The sequence below is a fragment of the Drosophila teissieri genome, chromosome 3L (assembly GCF_016746235.2).
Source record: "Drosophila teissieri strain GT53w chromosome 3L, Prin_Dtei_1.1, whole genome shotgun sequence".
Lineage (NCBI taxonomy): Eukaryota > Metazoa > Arthropoda > Insecta > Diptera > Drosophilidae > Drosophila > Drosophila teissieri.
The window spans coordinates 22,863,964-22,886,391 of NC_053031.1; the positions used below are offsets into that span (position 1 = coordinate 22,863,964).

General features: G+C 42.8%; 4 protein-coding genes across 4 annotated transcripts; 1 reads left to right on the top strand and 3 right to left on the bottom strand.

Moving 5' to 3' along the window:
* The first annotated feature begins 1,033 nt into the window (after positions 1–1,033).
* On the top strand, positions 1,034–1,916 carry LOC122617659. Its single transcript, XM_043793588.1, is given in 3 exon segments — positions 1,034–1,439; positions 1,441–1,656; positions 1,658–1,916. Coding segments are annotated over 3 exon segments (612 nt in total). The 5' UTR covers positions 1,034–1,095; the 3' UTR covers positions 1,710–1,916.
* Positions 1,917–2,480: 564 nt separating this feature from the next.
* LOC122617467 lies at positions 2,481–3,351 on the bottom strand. Its single transcript, XM_043793332.1, has one exon. The coding sequence runs from the start codon at positions 3,242–3,244 to the stop codon at positions 2,483–2,485; it is 762 nt and encodes a 253-aa protein (XP_043649267.1). The 5' UTR covers positions 3,245–3,351; the 3' UTR covers positions 2,481–2,482.
* LOC122617468 lies at positions 3,277–3,923 on the bottom strand. Its single transcript, XM_043793333.1, has one exon. The coding sequence runs from the start codon at positions 3,910–3,912 to the stop codon at positions 3,409–3,411; it is 504 nt and encodes a 167-aa protein (XP_043649268.1). The 5' UTR covers positions 3,913–3,923; the 3' UTR covers positions 3,277–3,408.
* A 133-nt stretch (positions 3,924–4,056) lies between these two features.
* LOC122617666 lies at positions 4,057–4,742 on the bottom strand. The gene has a single exon (XM_043793593.1). The coding sequence runs from the start codon at positions 4,675–4,677 to the stop codon at positions 4,093–4,095; it is 585 nt and encodes a 194-aa protein (XP_043649528.1). The 5' UTR covers positions 4,678–4,742; the 3' UTR covers positions 4,057–4,092.
* Positions 4,743–22,428: the final 17,686 nt, after the last annotated feature.

A 22,428-nucleotide genomic window follows, 5' to 3' on the forward strand; every position in this document is an offset into this window, starting at 1 on the left:
CAACAAAAATGGCACACAGAGCACAGAGAAATTTTAATTGCTCAAAAAGCGACGACATCTGACGGCGGGCCAAAACACATGTGCATTTGTGCTGGTGGAGATCGGGGTCTACCAAAAACTAAATTTGTTTCCGTTATGGGGAACGTTCCTTTTTATGATTTTTAATTCAATCAAAGTTGAATGGAATTACGAAAGAATAACATCAATGATTATTTTTGTATTCTGTTTGTTTATCCAGATTCGTGTTTGGAGCGAAATATTGTGTAGTTGTGGGGTCCTGAACCATTGAAAATATAAAGTATAATCACTTGCATTCCTTCAATTAGGTGCCCCATGTTCCATGGCACAATTTTGCAAGCGTTCTTATTCTACACTTTTTAACCGGCGAAAATTTGTGAACAGGTGGAATAGTAATCCCGCTCCGAAAAATAAAGGAACACACAAAAAGTCGCACGCAAATGCGCACTTACCTGCCCTACCCTTTCTATATCCTGTTTTGGAATGCTTTGTTGTGAGCATTATCAGCCATGTGTGAAAATCAGGACATGCGCGTGGGAGGAGCTTTGTTTGGCGCCGTTAAAAACCAATGATAATATAACCGACTCGAGAGGGAAGCTCTTGGTTTTACTTTCCCTTACTTTAAATGTGATATTCATCACCGCCAGTATTCCAGGGATGACATTTAATGTGCAATGGCATTTGAGTGTGAATGTTTGGATAAGCATTTCGAATCGTTATACCCGTTACTTGTAGAGTAAAAGGGTATACTAGATTTGTTGAAAAGTATGCCACAGGCAGTGGGAAGCGTTTCTGACCGTTTCCGATAAAAAGTATATATATTCTGGATCAGGATCAGTAAATTTCTATAGATTTGCAAAAAAAATTTTTGCCACGCCCACTCTAACGCACACGTTGGTGCACACTGCACTTCCACTAGCTGAGTAACGGGTATCAGATAGTCGTGCAAGTTGACATAGCGTTCTCTCCTCTCTTTTTTTTCTTATCGGATTTGGCCTATACTGCTACGATTTAAACGCTAAGTTGACGTATTCACAGTTGTCTTTAAAAAAACTTTAAAATTAAAAAATATAAATTATGCTCAATGTAACCCTTTACCAGCAATCCTTTACCTTGAAGGATGGCTCAATGCATCTTTACTGCCCAGTGATAGCATACACCCATCTCAAATTGCTTTGCGATGAAGTCTATAGGGCTGACCTCTATATGAAATACAAGGACGGGCTAACTTCCGTAAGATCTTCTACTACGACCAGGATAATCCTCTTTGTGAGCTTCAACGACCATCCAGTGCAAAGGTGTAACAGCACGATCCAGCTGGACGATGAACTCGACTTCTTTTGTGGTGTCAGTAAATCGCCTTTGGTAGTGTTTGGCATCCAGTTTTTCTGCCACAAGAACCTAATGAGCTACGTGGATGCCTTACGAGTGCACCAATTCAGGAGCTCTGCGCTTCTTCAATTTGGAGTGGAAGGGAGAGGATACAATCCATTATGCTGCCAAATTGAAGTACAAAAACGGTTTTGCTACGGGAATACCTGGTTTTGAAACCGGGCTGGCCTGCCTGGTATGCGTCTTGCTTCAAAGATTAGAACGGCTGTCATCCAATAATTTCGAAATTCAAGTAAACTATCAGTTTGAAGCAAAATGCGGTTGTGCTCCATGTTCGTACTCCTCTACATAGTTCCTAGGCTGGAGAATGCCAAGAATGGATGCAACTCTACACAAGTGTTGGGAATGAAAGGATCCTCAGCTCCACTAGCCACGCAATCATCTATCTCCCAAGGACGACAGAATAAAGAGCTGTTTCGCACACTGTTCAAAATTTGTCCCAAGTGAATTTGTGCCCATATCTGTTCATACAATTTGGGAAATATAATAAATATTCCATTTGCGACACAGAGCCCTTTAAAACTATAAAGTTAATGACTCCGTTTAAAGTCCTTTCCCAACCAGCTACCCGCAAGTGTTGAGCTTTGGGGGACCACCACAGGCCAATATGGCGGCAGTCCATATAAGCACATAAATTATGCCAACGCCAATGACAATGACGACAATGAAATGTGATGCTCCCCATCCTCCTCACTCCACCGAATCTCCGCCCGTGTGGGTAAAATGGCAGTTAGCTGAGCCTGTGTGTGGTGCTGTCCATGCCTGCATCTGGCTGCCATTGTTTGGATGTCTAAAATTTCATGCCGCAACAGCAACTACAGCAACTACAGCAACTACAGCAACTACAATGGACTCGCTGAACTTCTAGTCGGCGAGGACCCGCCCATTTTGTTTACCAGAGTAAAATAAGCAGCTTCGAGATAATGCATGCAATCACGGGGCAAACGAGGGGGTTGATGTGGACGCGGATTATGTGGCAGGATAGAAGAGCCGCAGATTAAGTCTTGAGGTTGCGGTTGCCCGGCCCGGCGCGGCGCGGCATTAAGCGACAATATAACTATTCGGAACCATTTTATTGACATAGTAAAATACCAAAATATCGCGATAGGAGAAGGGGGACTATGGGCACAAGAAGGGGGACAGCCGCAGGGAGCTTAACGCGAGGTTCAGCCTCACTAGTCCTCCTGATATTGCTCTTCATGTAGGCAATTGCCACCGAAATTGGCGGCGATCCTTCCGAGCACGGCTTCTTGGCACAAGCATTGTACAGGTCTAAGGTGTAATGGAACGGATAGTTGAGGCAGTGCATCTGCTCGACCTCCGTGTTCGGCTCTATGAAGTTGCGCCCGTCGCAGTAGAACTTGCCGTTGTGCATAACCACCGTGTAGCAGGAGAAGAGCGGTGAGTCGTAAAACGAGATGAGCAGGTAGGCCGGCTCGTGGGTGTCGGGTCGCTTCCAGATGGCGTACGGGGTCCCGATGGCCGGGATGCGGTCCTTGTGCTGCAGCCGAATCTCCTCTATGTAGCTGCTGTGACACACGTACTGCAGGATGTAGCCCTCGAGGAAGGTGCAGTTCTGGTCCTTGCATGCTGCAGGCGCTGGTCCGAGGATAAGCAGGAGCAGCAGGAAGGGCACTGGCCGGAACAGCGGGCGCGGGGGATGGGGCTTGAGCTGGGGCGGCGGTAAAGTCGTAGTCGAAGGCGGTGGGTTGCAGGCCGGGCGCAGGACGTGCCGAGGATGCTGTGTTTGCTTTGTATGCTGAGGAGGACGGAGCGACGGACGGTCGATCCACTTGTTATTCAGACTTCGTGCGCTTGAGAGGCGCACTGGCATTGCTTATAGGCAAATGATTCTTTGATCATTTTCGAAAAATTTGATGGGAATTTCCAGGAGAATAAAAACGGTTCCGATCACTTGTCCCCCGCTTGACAGAAGATTCTCTAGTTGCCCCCGGCCTTGCGTTTGGCATCCGCCTAGCATCGACTCCCTCAGGAAAGTTAAAGTCCCAGGATCCAAGGCCAAGTCCTGGCTGCCCGAGAGGAAATATCCCGATTGGGAACCCGCCGCGCATAAAAAATGGCGACACGATCGAACTTCGTTGCCGGCGACAGGCCACAGTGCTTCATTAGGTCCCGCACGTAGGAGAAGGAGAAGTCGAAGCAGTGGATACTCTCGGGTCGAATGTGGATACCAGGCTCCTCGGAGTCTGCGCAGTGGAGGCAGTTGAGAGTTAGGCTAACATTCTCGCACGGCGAAATGGGCGACTCATAAAAGGAGATCAGCAACTCCAAACTGGGCCGTCGTCTCCACCAAAGCCAGTAGGGCATGTCGGCCCTGAGCCAAATGTCTCGATAGTTCAGCTTGAGGTCGGTGCTGTATTCGGCCTTGCAAACCAAGGTAAATGGAATTTCGTTTTCTAGCATGAAGTGGCAGGAGTCGAAGGAGGCTTCGGAAGAGGCCAGAAGAAATGCCATCGGGAGCAGCCACAGTTTCCATGTCATTGCTTTGTAGATCGGTGTACTAGGGTATGGAATGTAGATATATAGACTAATAAATCATGGCTGATATTTTGAAAGCGACGCTTCTTCTAACCCAACAATTCATTGATAATTTTAAATTTTACATTCAATTTAGATTTTATTAAATATGAGTTCTTTTCATTTTGGGTGCAAAACTTTATGTTAGTAAAAGATTACCGCACACACGGAAAGGAGCAGTTTTCCCAGCAGACTTGGTGTACTTGCATCATTCTTTGTCAAATCGGGACTTTTTACTCTAAGCGAGCCGTAGTGAAGAATGGGCTTCTTGGTAAGGTCTCCTTCCGCTTTTATGTCTTGGCCCAGACAGTGCCTCCGCAGCTCATTCGTGTAGCGCAGACCGAAGGGAAAGCAGTGAAGGGTAGACGGTGTCACAAATAGAAGAGCGTTGGTATTCTTTTCTGTGGTGGCTAGAAAGAATTGGCCAAGATCCATCGCGCCTTCCTGCAGATTAATGGCATCGTAGTTTGGAAACATAGTGGTGTAAAACGACACAAGGAGAGCGGAGCCGTCCTCTTTGGTCTGCCAAACGCTGTAGGGTGTGTCGGGAGGAGCTCGGTTGTCCCGAAACATTGTATACATATCCTTCGGGACATTGCTCTTGCACACGAACATAAAAGTGACGTTGTAGGCGAAGCTGCAATTGCCAGTGCTGTGTATGCCACGAATTTGAAACAAGTGCGCCAAGAATAGGATCGATATTCCAAAAAAAGTAAAGTATAAGCTCATTACAATGAATTTAATGAAGACTAATTACTGGTTTCCAAATTTAAACACAACTGACATTATTCTCACGGCTTTAAGGATCTGGATTGGTTTTTTTCCAAACCATTTTAAGGTTTCTATTATTACTAAGTTTACTAACTGTTCGTTATTTAGGGTTTCTTGCTTATAATCGATTAGGATCAATAGTCGAGTCGATCAAGCCATGGTCGTCTATCCGTCCGTCTGTCCGTCCGTATGAACGTCGAGATTTCAGGAACTGTAAAAGCTAGAAAGTTGAGATTCAACATGCAGACTCCAGAGACATAGACATAGACGCAGCGCAGGTTTGTTGGCCACGCCCACTCTAACGCCCACAAACCGCCCAAAACTGCCTCGCAAACACTTTTAAGAAATGTTTTGATATTTTTGAATCTTGTAAATTTCTATCGATTTGCAAAACAACTTTTTGCCGCGCCCTCGCTAACGCCCACAAATCGGCTAAAACTCCCACGCCTAAGCTTTTAAAAAATGTTTAAATTTTTGTTTACACATTTGTTAATCTTGCAAATTTTTCTCGATTTGCAATAAATCTTTTTGCCACGCCCACAAACCGCCAAAAACGGTTAGTGTTGACATTTTTACTTCGCATTTTTACTTCTCCTTTGTTTTAATTTCCAACTTTTACCAAAAGCTTCAACTTAGTTTTGCAGCCAAAGATGACAAGCTAGTTTCAATTTAATCGAAATTATTAAACATTTTCTTTGGGGTTCAAGTGTATTTAAGCAATATTTAATTATAGCACATATGTACGCTGAAATTTGTAAGCCCGCCAATTTCAACAAATCGAAAACTATGCTATTGGCACTTTTATAAAGTAAAGTAAGCAAGTATTTTCTTTACATAATAAACATATAATTTTTAAAAAAGGTTTATTTATTGGCTTACCATTTGTTGATTCTAAAATGTAGTGAGTGCCACGCCCCAGAACTCTTCTCCATTTATTCAACTCATTGTTTTACTCCGGTCGTTCAATCCCTTCCTTGAGCTCACCGCAGCCACTAGGTTCAAGAGAAGTCAGACAAGGACATCGAAAGTAAGAAAAAATTCGACAAATTGATTTACATGTCTGTTCTCAAGCTTGCGTCCATTGAAAGGGCTGCAGCAATGTGGGGGGCCATGGAAGAAGATGCTGCTACGAATTTACTTTCAATTTCGACCCAATGACAATTTCTCGGACTTAACTACGTTTTCTGGCAGTTCTCGGTCTGCGACTGGACCAAGTCTTTCCTGTTCCTCCGTTGCCTGCCTTTATTAAAATACAATAATAATACACAATGGGGGGCATGTATTCGATCTGCGAGACTGACGGAACATGTAAGATGCGCCTGAGAATCGAAGCGAAGGTTCAGTGTGTAGCGCAGGTGTATTGTGTGGCCGATATAAAGGCCAAAGAAAAGAACCGATTTAGTGGCGAAAATGCCAAAACTGTCAGTGAGTGAAAATCACGAGCAGAACCCCTTCTGGCACAGACATTCAAAGCTGAAATAACAATTCCATCTTTACATTCGACAGAATGGCATCGCGCACTAATGTCCTTGCAACGCCCCAAACCTGCACATTATCCATCGATGTGCCTTCTTCATTGAAATTTTAATACATTTCTCATGATTTACAGCTGACGATGCCTTCGGCACTTTGTCGTCGTGGTGACATCTGTGTCTTTTTTTCCTTTGATTATCCTGTCGCTGACACATTGACAATGCAAAGAAGATCCAAAAACACAGCTTGCTATTTTATTGGCGCTAATGGTAAGCAAGTATTCGCAGTTGCGAATTTCACGGTCAAAGCTAACGACATCAATTTGGCAAGAAGTGATTAAAAGAAACTAATGGCTAGGCACCACGAGAATTATAAATACATTTTTATAATGAATCAAAATAAAGAAAATATGACGTCCTGCCGTAGAAAGTCTGAAGATGACGAGTACAAGAGGAGCAGGAAATAATTCCATTAGTAAAATAAATAAACAAGGCCCAACTAAATGATTGAACAGGTACTGTCGCAGTCCTTCGCCCTGTCACAACCAGACGGCGAGTGTTAAACCTACGGGTTTCGCGTGCATAAGCCGAATGCAAACACCCCTAAATACAAACAAGGACCTCTTCTTCACTCATTTCTACGAAATCTCCAAGGATGTCACTCGACTGCGGCCACCTGAATACATATTACATGAGCCCCCAAGTGGAGCGCACACATATTGACCCATTTCGATGCTGCCAGGTAGACAGGTCCCCACACCCTATACAGGCCATCCCAATCCCAGCCACATGGGCCAAGGAGCCTCCGAGTAGTTTTGGTTAATAAAGTCAAATGCCACCAAAATCAGAAGGAAAGCGCCACTTACGACTAATGGCATCACGGCATCGGTGGCAAGATGCCACATCCTGACACAACTTTGCTGCCTGCCATCAGCAAACACACCCACAACAACAGAAACAAAGGCCCTTGGATATCCGTCAGTAACTTAGGGGCTCTGCCGAGCTGAGGCGAAATTGGGAATTTTTAATTGTACTAACTTCGCTTAGCAGTACAGTGGGAAAAAGTGTAGGTTAGGCAAAGTGTAATCAGGTTTAGTTGAAGTTTGAAATAGGAAATTTGTATATGGCCCCAAATATGTTAAAATTGTTATGGTAAAAAGTTTTCCAAACATTTTTCCCGTTACGAACAGGAAAGGAAGGAAGAGAAGAAAGCCTTTCAAAGTATATTTATACGAGTAATATGTTGTTGTCCAGTTCACCGACTATCACGTACCCGTTACTCAGGTAGTGCGAACGATAAATTTTAAAATTTTTCAGTAATATTGATAGAAAAACACAACAATAAAACTTTACAAGACTAATAACAAAATGAAAAAATATCAAAGCATTTATCAAAACTGTGGGCGTGGCAGATTTGACACAACAATAAAACTTTACAAGACTAATAACAAAATGAAAAAATATCAAAGCATTTATCAAAACTGTGGGCGTGGCAGATTTGGGAGGTTTGTGGGCGTAGATGTGGGCGTGGCAACACTTGGACAAACTTGCACTGCGTCTATGTCTCAAGAATCTGTGTGCTTTACCTCACTTTCTAGTTTTTATAGTTTCTCAGATCTCGACGTTCAGACGGACAGACAGCGGGTCATGGCCAGATTGATCCGGCTTTTGATATTGAACAACGAATCTGGTTTACTCTGTTACTCTACGAGTAACGGGTATAAAAATCCATACTGGAAACACTTTCAATGCGATTGCCCTCGAAGTCCAGTCAACGAAAAAGTTTAAAATAATCGGAGCTACGTACACCCAAACAAAAAGAAGACCTAGAAGCAATGTTCCCAGCTTCAAGCGTGCCGTCTTAATCACAGGTGATTTCAACAGCTGGAATACGCTATGGGGATAACCATAAAATTGTATATTAGAAAATAATCTAGGTACATTTTTGCTAATCAGTAATTATGTGATTCTGAACAATGGGAAGCCTACACACTTTTCAACACACAATTCATTCATCCAAATCGAAAGCTTATAAAAGAAAACAAATACACAATTATACACCTAGATTCTTTACGAAATTTGGAAATTGGAAAAAATGCAAACTATTGACAGGAAAAATGTCTACTGAAATTCCAGTCGGCACAAACAGCAACAGAGAAGCAAGTAACATTAACAAAATTTGAAAAAATAATCTTTAAAGATTAATAAATGCAATGTTGTGACATATAGCAAATACTTGTCATCAAAAAAGAATGAAACTTTGTGCTTGTTAGGTGAGATTTTGGACCTGGGAGTTATTTTTGATAGGAAATTCCAGTTTTCTGCGCATATGAATTATATTATTCTGAGGGCAGTTTAGAGATCCCTACTCGCGTCTATCTGTCTACTCTGATTTCGTGCGTTCTGAAGTGGAATATTGTTCCACTATTTGGAGCCCAACTGCCACTGTGCATATCAACAGACTTGAACGGCTACAGAAAAAATTTATGAAATTTGCACCCCAGTGCCTGCATTTCTCTGATCCGCGTCCTCCATATCTCAGCCAAAGTTGCCTCGTCCATACCCATTGGAGCCAATTCGATTGCTGGGCTGCTATTTGTTAATGACGGAATGGAACGGAAACATTGATAGTCTTATCTTTTGAGGTTAATTAATATCTAAATTCCGGTAAGAAGTCTGCGCACTTTGGTTCAAATTAAATGAAGCCACATCAGGACCATTTATGCGGGAAATGAACCCATCCTGCACCTATTTAACTCTATTCCTGCAAGCATTCGCTTTAGTTGAGTAGCTGATAGGCTTAAGTCTAAAAAGATTTTGTTAATTATTTTGTATGTAAAATATAAGCGTAATGTACATTTGTAAGTATCCAGATAAGGATCAACGTTTTTATTGGCGTAAAAAAATAAATAAATTATTCTCAGAGTGCCTACAGAAGCATTCCCCAAATTCAGCCATCTGAAAAGCCATTCAAAGTTCTCTGGTGAAACATTAAACTACATTTAATAAAAAAGAGTAAAAACGAAGTCTGGAGAAAATTTAACAGGACCACTAACAATGAAAACCTCATCAATTTCAAACGTATTAACGCGCAGTACAGAAGGGAAATCGAAAAAAAAAAAAATGGAATAGACAAACTTATATCCAGCATCTGTGAAACAATTTGGAATAAAACACGACGACTTTGTGGCTTACATAATGCAACAGCGTTCAATTGTATCAATGATCCCTATTCACACTCTTTTCTCACAGATCAGGAGAAAATAGCAAACGCCGTTTCCAGGCACTGGTCTACTCGCTCGGAGGACAACAACTTTTCAAATAACTGTCTACAATCCAAAAATGTTTATATGTTTATATGTTTGCCATATAAAAACGCTGAGTTCCTGGAACATGATATAAACCAATTATAATTCGTAAGAGCTCTAAACAGCTTAAAAAGAAACACACCAGCCTACGGCAACATAAATTACACAATGACAAAACACTCCTCTATTAAAAAGAAGAGTAAAAAACCTGTTCAATCTTGAGAACTCAAATTCCTCACATGTACGAGATTAGCATCATAATCCCCATCTACAAACCCAGTCAAAAGAAGTCATCTTTTCATTCCTTCCGACCCATATCGCTCAAATCGGTTGCAGACTGTCCGCTATACGTAGAGGCTCTAGTCAGCAGAAAAAAGTTTCGGAAAAAAGACACGTGTCGATCATTGCGCTAGACTTTGAAAAAGCTTTTGATAAAAAAGGATTGCATATTAGACACACTGAAAAATGGGGCTACGGACTACTTAACAATATTTAACTTCCAGCCGGTACAAAAACACAAACACAAACGGTTTTAGTATCGCAGATAACACAAAGACCTCCAAGTTCTCGAAACTACCGCGAATCCAATAAAACGAATTCATAAGACTACGTCTTACCATTCCATTACCATTGACCCATTCCTCTAATAAATTCCTCTAAAAAAGGTCGAACCAATGCCAATTGTGCAACAACACAGATGCATCAATAGAACACATTCTAAACGAAGGCACTGCATTTATAAATATGGGATTTCCATATACCAATTCCTCTCCTTAGCATAGTTTTACAAATGAAGCTTAAATTAACCTTACAATAAATAAATAATATTGTCGGAAACGATTCCTTCTACCTGTTATATACTTTTAAACGAGTCTTTACCCTACGAATAACGGGAATAACACGATCTCACCTTCAACGTACAAAAGTTTTATATTCAACTTGTGGCGAAAAATGTTTTTACATTTGACTCATTCGGCATTTTGCAAAATATTTGTTTTTACAAATATAAATTTTTATTGTTGCGTGGCGAGTGAGAACAGGGGTTTCGTTAAACTAGTTAACAGGTTTTAGGTTCTAAACGAATTTTATCAAGCTTTGAAACTTGAAATGACCCGGTGCAATTTTGCCCACTGTTAGTAAGCGATTCTCGGCCTACTTCCTGGTCATCGCGTTTGGCTCCGCTTTGTGTGGCACTTATGTAAGTGTTTACCGAGACCTTGAGATATTCGATATTGGCTTATTTGATTCCCAGCCTGATTGCCGCTTTTAGTTGGAGATGGTAAGAAGCAAGAGGCATGCAAATACAATAAGGGAAGCGGGCTTAGATGCGTTAGTAATTCTAATATTAAAACGAATTTCTACCACACGTATATTAAATTGTCTTATTTTGTCAGATTTGAAATTTGGGTATTTCCAGTTTTTATATTTAGCGAGTTAGGCTAAGCCCATCAATGAGAATTGGCCGCAAAAATATTAAAAGATACGCCCCATTCGATACTAGAAATGCTGCTAATGACACAGGGGACTGCCAAGCAGCACCTTGAAAAGGTCCAAAAGTGGAGCAACGACCTCACGTGCTGCCACAACTGAGGAGTCAACAAAAGTCAGCTGAGGAAGTTGGGACCAGCACAAACGACAACGAATTACTCGCTGTCAGCGCAGGACAACGAAGCAGCAGTCGCAGGACTCGGGTGTGCGTGTGGGAGATTCCGCAGGGCAGTGTAGGGGATTGCGTGTCTGGCAAGTCGACGACCGAAAATCAAAAGAAAATTGATATTAAGAAATTGCACGAAATGAGTAAATGAAGCGTGGCCGCCTAATGGACTGGCGTCTGAGCTGCAGCGGACCAAGAAGGGCGACTGATTGCCACCTTGGAAAAATATGTATTAAAAATTCCACGAAAACTAATCAATGTCAAACGTCCGTCGATTGTTCCTCGCCGACGTCCCAGATAGATAAGTCCAGGGTGCTAGGCGATTCCACGCGTGGTTAGCTGAAATTAAAAAATAATTTGCTTTTGTCCCAAGTAATTTATTGGCTGCCATAAAGTTTGCGGGGCGTGTCGCAGGGAGTGTCATCGGAAGGAAGGTCCTTCAGGGACTTGCGATCTACCCGCCACCCGCTATCTGTTCATTTGAGCTCCCGCTTAACCCAACTTGTATTTATGTTTGATTTAAATTGCTCTCTCCTTTCTCGCTGCCTGAATCTGTGCTGTTGGGGACTTAAAACTCCAGTAATTGAACATCTTCCGCTCAATAAGTCAAACTCAATTGGCCGGCATCATAATGCCTGCAATAATAGATTAAGCTTCCAGCGCCGACATAGGAAATTCATTATGCTCAAAGCAAAGCTCAGATAATTACCGAATTTGGTAAATAATAGTAAGAATGGGCAGATCTGGGTTAGTGGCTTATCCTTTAGAGTATTACACTCCCATTGCCATACCACATCTGTGATCGCTTGAAACCCTTTCGAAGGCATAATGTAAAGTATTAGCAAACAAACTTGTATGCAATTTATACACCGCCTTTTGGCATCAAGTGGAATCCCTCATCAGCTCGCGCACTCTTTTGGTCAGATGACAGCTGTCATATTGACATTTCTACTTAACGTCCTTGCTCGCTGCTCAATTTTTAATCGGGTTTTCAAGCCGCTCCTGCAGGAGCCGCTGCCAAAGAGGAAGCGGCAAACTCATTATTTTTATTAATATGATTTTCGCTGCACTTCACCTCGCTCCACGTCGCTGCAATTTGTGCATTTTGTAATTTTAATTTTCATATTTAAGGGCATTGCCTGGGCTGCTGATGCTGATGCAGATGCGATGAAGCTGACAGTGCGCGCCAGTGTCAATGCATCTCATTGTTCCCTTCAATGAACATCATTTATTTGCAATTATTTGTTTTAAGCCTTGATGGCCGGGTGAGGGCAAGGGGAACTGCATCCTGGCTGTCTGCCAGGCTCTCTTGTGGGTATATTACTTTAAGCCCTTCGAAAGCGCGTTGAGCAGCTCAAATTGCGAGACCTCTCTTCCGTGAGGCACCCGTGTCCCCAATATCGCATTACGATGGAAATGCGTTTTTAATTGCTGTCAAGAAGGGACGCGATGCCAACTGCGTATTGAATTATGTCAAACAAGTTGTCAACCGACGCACGTCGACCTCATTGACACACTTTACGGATTTCGTTTAAATCGTTCTTTATTCTCTCGCCCGCAGCGTTATTGTAAGTTAATGCTGCGGGACTGCAATTTTCTTGTAAAATGTAAGCAGCAACAGTGCTTCCGGATTTTCCTATTTCTTGCAATCTCGTCTGCAACGTACACTATGAAACGATTCCGGGGCCAGGTGAAAAAGTGAACCGGAGGCAATTGTCAGACACAACACTTGGGAGTCTGAAGACTGAGAGTGGCTGACCAGCAGTACCCTTTCCCCGAAGTTGACAGGAGCTCCTGTCTCTGACCCAAACGCCTGCCACCTCAGCACCTGCTGAGCAGTGGCTAAATGCTGACTGCTAGCTGCTAACTGGTAACTGCTAACTGAATAACTGACAGGTTTCCAGGCTAAGGAGAGCTGGCAACAGAGATGTCAAACGCAGAATGAAATTCTAGTTTTACTCTATGACAGAAAGAAAAGTCCTTTTAAAGGGAATCAATTTGACCAATGGCCAGGACGCCGCCTGATGCGTAATTTATGTAAACTCCCACTGCAATGAATAATAATTTGTTTCAAGGACTCCCCAATTCCCAGCGCAGAAGTTCCCAGGGCTCTAATCCGGCGGGCTTGGCTCCAGCTTATTGAGCTGGAATCGAGGAGCACCAGCAGAAATTGAATAAAAATCGAGTGCCGAAGGAACGAAAATATGGCAGCGAAGGTCGGAGTCGCCGTCTGGTCTGATCCGACCAAAACAGGACGGAGGCTGAATGGAGGACAAGGAAACATGACAGCAAAAGTTTCATGCAGTTTCTTGGCTATGTCATTGGCCTGTCTGCAAATCTTGCCGTTGTGGTTTGCAGTCAACGTAGAAAATTGACTTGATAAAAAGTTTACTATTTTACTAGATTCCTTTTCCTCCTCGGCTGCGTTTAGTTGCCATCCTGGGTCCTTTGGCTCCGTAAGTTGTCAGACGCTTTTTTGATTCCCATCTACACGCCTTATGAATTATAATAAAATTTGCAGTCCCTGGGTCTCTCTTTCAGTCTCTAAGAGGCCTAATGTCGGCCACGGCATGCAGGAAAGGGCAAATCGAAGCTCTGCAAGCTGAGCACTAGGATATACTCGTCCGTCTAAACCCGTCTCCCGTCTCCTTGCTAAACCCTTTGAACCAATATTAAGTTATGCAAATGTGTTTACAGGTTCCCTTTCTTAGAAGTCGAAAGTCCAGCTATACCCGTTAAGGGTCCCGGTTATAAAATAAGGATGCGCAGTAAACAGGCAAATACAATACAAATTACTAAAGTAAAATACTTAAATTAAACAAAAAGCCTACTCTATAAACTATGCCATACCTACTACTACACTCTTTACTTCCTTTTTAAAACATAAAATCAAATAGAGTAAAAGGATATACTAGATTCGTTAAAAAAAGTCCAAGGCAGATGGAAGCGTTTCCGACCATATAAAGTTTATACGTATGTTATTGATCAGGTTCAATAGCGGAGTCGATCTGGCCATTTCCTATCTTATGAACGTAGAGATCTCAGAAACTATAAAAGCTAAAAACTTAAGATTAGGCATGCAGACTTCAGACATAGACGCAGCGCAAGTTTGTTGACTAATGTTGCCACGCCCACTCTAACGCCCACAAGTCGCCCAAACTTTTGGAACATTTTTCCAAAAAGTAGAACTGTTTCTTATATTCTTTTTGAGCATGTCACATTTTAGGTGTAAGTAACTCGAGTGCATTACCGCTACAAATTAATATTTATTCCCGCGAACGAGGACTTGCAGCTGTGCAAAAGGCTGCCTGATGCCCAAATGTACGTATTCCCATATGTGCAGTGGCTACTTCTTTAAGCAATTACTAGGTTAAACGCCCTAAGCCATCTGCTAAACATCAACTAATTTAAAAATTAACTGAACAATTCTTACTTAGAACGCGTAAGATTAGCTTCCAACCATACTGCTTCGTGTTCCCACTATTTCTCGATCGCATTTAAAATGTATGACTGTGAGGTCAATTTTGAGATAAATGCCATTATTAACAATTAAATAGGTACATTTCTTGTAGTAATGTACGAATTTACAATGTATAAATCTGCGTTCACCTTCTATTCAATAACCGTTAAAGTTTTATGCAGTTCCCCCGTTGTAAAGTACCCCTTTTCCTGGGAAGGTTTGGGCCACTGACTGACGTTTTGAATTGCCTGCTAGTGCCGCCGGCTGTCAGGCTGAAGGGTTCCAGGACTCCGGCCGTAAAGGACTCCGGGACTCGACACTCGTTACTGGCCCTACCTACGCTGCACTTCATTTTGCAACTTTCGAGTGTTGCATGCATGCTGCTCTGCTGGGTGTGTGCGTGTTTACAAAATAGTTTTGTACTTACTTCTACTTGAACTTTTCAGTTGGCTTTCTTCTGCTCCAATGTCCCCCGCACCTCCTTTTTTTCAGCCAGAGCGGCACAACAATTTTGCCGCAACTTTTTTGCCTGCATTGTTTTTGACTGCAACGCTCCGGCCGGCCACCCCAGTTCGTCCTTATCCACCAGCTCGCATAAGGATTCCCTGTGGGCCCTAGCTACTGCTTTTACTTTGCGTTGTTGCTTCTATGCAGCTGTCTTCCCTCGCTCCTCACACTTTCTCCGCCCAGCGCTTTCTCTGTCAGTGAAGCCTGTAATTTATTTCTTGTTTTGATTGAAATATTGCTTTACAAGCAAAAAGACACAAACCCGCACAGCCAGGATGAAGGACGCGGGGTGCAGGGCGCAGGGCGCAGGTCGACGGAGGTTCAACTCGGGCTGAGCAGCCAGGCTTAGCACATACGCAATATAGGCTTGGTCGGAGGAGATGGGATGGGGTGTCAGCTTGTCTGCCAAACGCATATACTTCATTAGACGCCGGAATACACTGCGAGAAATGGGGCATGGCGGACAGCGGGCGGAATTAGCTGCAGGTCAACCTGATTTCTGCCAGTGCATTTGGGCCAACTAAAAAGTTATTCGTTTCCCAACACAAGGACTTGTCTGCTGTGTTTTCCTGGCTGTTTTCCTGGATCAGCGTGTCTCTGTGTTTGTGTTTCCTTGGGTGTGTGGGCTTTGCAAACAGGCATATTTCAATCAAAATTACATATTGAATTCTCACAGCAACCAACCGAAAAGCTCCGACCAAGAGCAAACTTCAGCCTCAGGAGCTGTTTTTGTTTTCGGTCTCGTTGTTGCTGTTTGATAGTTTGCAAGTTTAGAAAATGTGCAATTAACTACAGGAAATGAGTGTTTTCAGTTAAATATTCTTCTGTTTTTCGTCGTTGCCAGGCTACTGGAAAAATATTTTGACTGTCGGTTTTTCTTGGAACTGGTACCTGTGCAAGGGCCGCATATGGAAGTGTTATCTCTCCAAGCTGATTTATGCGTTCCTCCGCTTGCAACCCCGAATAACACTCACCCAAATAGCCCCAGACATAAACTGAAGCCTTCGCCCGGCAATGCAAAATTAATTCAGAGTGCTTGTCATTTTAATACGTCTTCAAATCCCAACGATTTTCAACGGCTTTTGTGTAGCAGATAATGTAAGCGATGGCTGAACGAACGATGCCAGCTATCCTTGCAGCAGAAGTCAAATTGAATCAACAATATTAGCAACAAAAGACCAAGACGAGCTCAGCTCAATTCACCGTCCCGCCAGAACTTGGTTGGCGATGAAACCCTTGCACAGCTTCATCATCATTATCATGCTCAATATCTCGGAGGCGGCTGCCATTTTATATTATAAATTGCATTATAATTCAAATTCTGCAATAAATCTCAATTTCGAGCTCAAAGGCTTGGCGGAGGACGTCGGCGGGTGAAAAGGCAAAACTTTATAGCCCTCGACGCACCTTGAAAACGTAAAATGAAATCACCGCCGAGGCAAATCAATCGATTACGCGACTTAACTTTTCAATGGCCTAAACGACGGCGAACAAGAAATGGAAAATGGGAAGTGGGAAATGGGTTGTGGCAAATGGGCGAGGAAGTCGGAACTCTTTTGTGTTTATGATAAAAATAAAAGGTCCTGGACGCTGGCGATGGACTGTCAGGCTTGATTTATTTCATTCAAATGCCTTGTCCTTGCACAAGGATGGATGGATATTGCTGGACCAAGCTGGGCCTGTCGATGCTGGTCATTCGTTTGTGCGTGCAGCCGGAATAAGTTTATGATTGTGTTACTGATAGTGATGGCTTTTGACTTTGAGATTTCAGCTGCCTCGTTATGGCCAACTTTAATTTTTTGTTGTTAAGAAATTTACCTTAGCACACCGCCAAAAGTCCACTAGCACCTGTGAAATAGCCAATGGTAGTGGAATGAAATGGATTCCGTCCTTAATCATCTGTTTTTGGGACTTAAGCTGCTCTGCTTCTTTCGACACCACCAGTGTGCTTTCTAATAAGCGATAAATCTGTGCCAAAGCTGGCAAAAGAAAATTGAATCAGGCACAACCTGACTTAGTGTCCCTCCTCTGATCCGCTCCATAGTCACCAGGCAAGTGCCGATGGCAACGATTTATATTAAATATTTAGAGCCGCACAACACAACGCAGCATGGCACAATGCTCATGTATGCCGTTGTCTCCGCCAGGGTTGCCATTGTTGTGTCTAAAGCAATAACTTTTGCATGAGCTCGGGACAGAAAGGGGCACCGAACAAAGACAGGTTGCCTCGCCCCAAATCGAGTTAAAGTGCAAAAGAAATGTGGAGCCCTTGGACTCGTTCTTCTCCTGCACAGAGAGAAACAATCAAATAGAGTTTGGATAGAGATATATATACATATATATATAAATATATATGTATGGCTCTAAATATATATGTATATAATAGGGCGATAACAAAAGAAAAAGTGAAGTCCTAAATATTTATGTACGAATTTTATAAAGCGAATCAACTCACTTTATATCTTATAAACGTTTAAGATAACATCAAGTTAGCCCTTTGTTACAGTTTTTGGCCAGTGCAGCTTTTAGGCAACTCACACTGACACTTTGACCCGGTTGGCAATTCCTCAATCAATTTCGAGGACAACGGGCATAATGACGGTGGGATGGTTCGGGTGTGGAGGGTGTGGAGGGTGGTAATATATGCATTAAAGATGCGAGCCGAATGGCTGAGAAATCTTTCAATATTCACACCCAGCCAAAAATAAAGGAAAGTGAGAAAGAGGGCGCGGCATTAACATAATTTAGCAATTTTCATAACCTCAAAAGCTTTCTTAACCCTTGTGCGCCAAGGTAATGGCCATTTGGCAATTTAATTTCCCTCACGCACAATCGACGAACTGGTCGCTTCAGTGCCCCGGCAATCCCCTTTCCCATTCCCCACCCCTCACGCACACTCACACATTCACTAAGAATGCTGGGAAAATCTTCCTTTTCGCAATATTGCCAGCCATAAATCCTGCTTAAATTGTGCATGCAGAGGATTTTTGTTCCAGAACAGCAACTCCCCAACCCCCCAGCTCGCCACCCCGAACCCTCAATAACCCCCAAGACCACTCCGTGCCACTTAGCCGGCTGCAAATTCCTCACTGGCTCATCTCGCCCCCCGTCCCTCGGCACCCGCTTTCACCAACCCCACCCCTGACTCACTCTCCCTCTCGCTCTGACGCACGCTGGCTTGTCTTTTGGACCGTGCATATGTTAATAACCGTTGGCTTTGGCTCCTGAGCCACAAACTCGCTCTCTCTCCTCCTCCTCCTATCGCCTCTGCCCCGGCCCATCCAGTTTTTTATTTGATATTATTACGATAATTTATTTCGGCAATAAATTGCGCAAGGAAAAATGCATTTACATTTTCCTTTGTTCCATAATTTCAAACTCTTTTCTGGCGCGCCAAAGCAGCGAGATTACGAGGGGTTAAGCCAATCAAATCGATTCGGAGCCAAACTATTTCAACCGTAACTCTCTATTAAAAGCTCATTTGAAACCTTGACTCGGCCATGACTCATGAAAAACTGGTAAACAGCTGAAACTGCGAGAAAGCGCGATTGAAAATAAGTTTCGGTCGCGATTGAAAATAAGTTTCGGTCATAAATTTTCAATGAGGTTTCCACACAATTGCAATTGGATGCGTTTCTTACGATGATAACATCAATATTATTATTATTATTACTATTAGCACAGCTATTCAATGGCTTTTCTGCATGCTAAACCAAGAAAAACGACTGGAAAACTTTAATATGGAAAATATAAGAGTCCGAAATGGCAATTTAAGAGTAGGCTAAGCTATTGATACCAGTATTGAACCAGTATACATTATTATAAGGAGAAATAAGCATTTTTTTCCGATTATTGTTTAATTTATGCCTTACTATCTGAGATGCAAAGGATGCAAAAACAAACTGCAAAATAAAACGCAAGCTCATGCTTACATAAAAAAAACGGTAAAAGAAATAATAAATATTAGCAGACAGCATAGATGGAATATTTTGTATATTTCCAATTATAGCTCGTAAAATGTATAAATCAAAGCGTTAATTGCAGTCTCTTTTGTTACCCACTTCGTGCCTGCTAGGGAAAGCTCACTGTACACCTCACAGAGCTCACTGTACACTGTACACTTTGCACTACCAATTTATCACTTTTACAAACACTCGAAACACTTTTTGCCGGCATTTCTCGGTTTTTTCACCTGGCATCGGCATTGGCATTGTTGACACGCTAGTTTAAGCGCGGGCAAACAAAGTAAATGGCTCGTAGTTGAAATGCTGTTAATAAATCAAAAATAAAACAGTTTCAGCAATAATAAACGAAAAGACACGCTGTATTTGGTTGCCGTGACGTGTTTTATTTGAGAAATTAAATTATCATTTTTCCTTTTGAATCTGGGTTGTATGTTGAGTGAAGTATATCGAATAGGATACTGAGCTCGTATTCGTATTCGATTTTTATACCGTGTTTCATTTGCTTACGTGTTGTGGTGGAATATTAGTAAAGATAAATACGCTTGGCCTTCGTGACGAATCAAACAAATACCAAATTACATGACAAATAAGAATACACAATATCCAAAACCAAAGTCAAACAGTATCAAATCAAATGTGTTTTGTGTGGACGCAAATAAAATGAAAGGAAAAGAACGCGCTCGTTGGTATCGCTGTTTGGATAGTTGCTCACGCCTCACAGTTGGCCTCAGTTTTGGACGGTTTCAATCGGAATATAACTCCCCAGCACACCAAAACACGTCGAAAACTAAGGTCTATTGTGGACAACACTACGGATATAATATATTCTCGGATGAACAGATCGAAGGTCACTTTTCTTGGGCACTGTATTTGTTGAATTAGCTCCGCCTTTGCATGATCAAAAATAAAGGACAAGTGTGCAATCGTAAATGAAAACCAGCCAAAGCGGCATAAACAACTTACAATTAATATTGACCAAAAATACTTTACCCTCCTCAGGAGTTATTGAACGAATATCAATCGGTTGAACTCACCTGCAACGGAAAGACCAAGAACAAATTCATTAGCGAGTCAGGCACATTATCCGCAATTAGTTAGGCCCCAGCAGACAAATCTGCAAAGCAAGCAAACAAACTGCGAACTGCTAAACCATAAAACCAGAAGAGTCGTCCAACTTTTCCAGCAAACGACCCAGCAACAACCGCCCGAAAAAAAAGCCCGCTCCTCCCCCTCACCGATTTCGTCCGAACAAGGATGCTATCCTGGAGCTGCTTCTTCGTCGCGAGTATATCAAAACTTGTTCCTTGTTTGCCGCAGTTTTGCGCGGGCGGGCAGCGCGGAAAGTTTCCTACTGCGGAAGTTGGGCGGGTGGCTATCGGAAATGCCGTGTTATGCGCCGCCTTGCATTTGTGTTTTCGATGGTCCTGCAGCCGGACTGCCGGTGTAGGCAGTCCTGTCAACGGTGACCGGCGGATTAGGATTGGGCTTGGTTTCGTGTAAGGTAATATTAGAACCACGACGTAATTAAATATTTAGCAGAAGAAAGAGTAGAGTAGAGTTCCTTCACTATCAGATACCCATTATTCAGCCATAGAGATGATGGAGATCTGCAAAGCGAGCGCTGTTGCAAGCAAAAATCAAATACCTTAGCAACCACTAATGACACTTGCTTAGAAAATGCACGTCAGATGACATTACTAGCTAATATTTATTCAATAAACCTTGAGTTAACTTTTAGAAAGATTGAAGGGGTCGGAATTTTCGTCATGCATATCATGCTAATACAAATATTAGTTAGACATTGATGAATACTTTAAGCACACAGACGTTAGCGTTTTGGGTACCTAATCTTAACTTACTAGCTTTTATAGATCGGTTTGTACGGGCATAAAGACAGCGATTTTTAAGTACATACACTATGAAATGACTTGTATTTAAAACTTTTCGGTTTTTGACTTAAGCAGGCCTAACCTCAGTAAAATTGGAACAGTTGGTGGGTGAGATTCAAAAAGGGCTTAAACTTTGCGGGCAGACCGCATCTAATACAGACACTCCAGCCGATTAATTAATCAATGCAAATTTCTCTCCGCATGACATTTGTTCGTGAAAAGTTGTCCGGCTGAGTACTTCACTTCACCGGGGCTCCAAGTGCCATCGAGCCCCACCTATTGCGCCCACCCACTCCACTATTTTGCCCTTCACAGCACTTAAAAAGCCACACAACACTTCTGACCAAACGAAGCCCCATTCCCATGTACTCACCCGTTTCCTCATTTCTGGGATCGGACTAAATTAAAACACGAATTGAATTATACAAATACATGAGCCGGGCACAACGAAATACGGAATGCGAGCTCTTGCTGAAATGCACGTGGAAAAACCGCACAAGAGGCCACTCTCCGGTTAAGTTGACCGTATTTAATGGGCTTGGTTGGCAGACCTCTTCACTAATACAGCCGTGTGGATGTGGGCATGTGATTGAGAATGAGGATGTGTGTGCGTGGCGAGGACCAGGAGCTTGCTCATATTTTCAATAGCTTAAAATAATCACTCCTGCCGGGGGCAGGATGTATTGCACACACGCACAGCTCTAATTAAACAAACATTTTGTAATTTTCGTTTAGCAGCAAAACGACGACACGTGGTCCACCAACGAAGAAGAAGTGGAAGGTGGTCGGGAGCGGGAGTGGAAGTGGAAGTGGAAGGAGCAGAGATGCGACAGGGCGCAAACCACTTAAGTGCCAAAGCAATTTAAAGCCGAGGCCAAAATGCCAAAATGCCAAAACGAATTTGCTCCGCAGTCGGAGGATGCCACAGTGGGTGGGCGGTCGATGGTTCCAAAAACCGGAAGGTAACGCATGATGGCTCTATGCCCGAGTGGGTGTGTGCGGCCGGGCTTACGTATGTACATATGTACTTTGTGTAAATATGTGTCCAACATATTTTGCAAAAATAAACATTGCCTCAAGCTGTAGACCGACTGTGTATAAACAACGCTTCACTGACCTTCTTCTCCTTCTCCTTCCCCTTCACCATCACCCTGTGCAAAAGCATTTTGTTTCCGCGCGTCGGCGAATTGCCGGGTCAAATATGCATTTGGCAACCCCGGCAAGGCAGACGGCCGTTTATGTATTTTAAATTTATTTGTTTATTTATTAACTGCATTTTATTTACTTCCTTATTCGAGCCGCGGGCAGTGGGTTGATATCCCATGTTGTTTCATCCTCCTTCCATCTTTCGCTGTTCTGAAGGTAAGAGCCCGTGCTTGGCATATGACCGTGCGGGTCATAGTGTGACTGCTGTACTTATATGCTAATATCTATATACACTACTTTTCAGTATC

Coding starts and splice junctions, on each gene's coding strand:
- LOC122617666 (XM_043793593.1), bottom strand. CDS start 4,677: ATGAGCTTATACTTTACTTTTTTTGGAATATCGATCCTATTCTTGGCG.
- LOC122617467 (XM_043793332.1), bottom strand. CDS start 3,244: ATGCCAGTGCGCCTCTCAAGCGCACGAAGTCTGAATAACAAGTGGATC.
- LOC122617468 (XM_043793333.1), bottom strand. CDS start 3,912: ATGACATGGAAACTGTGGCTGCTCCCGATGGCATTTCTTCTGGCCTCT.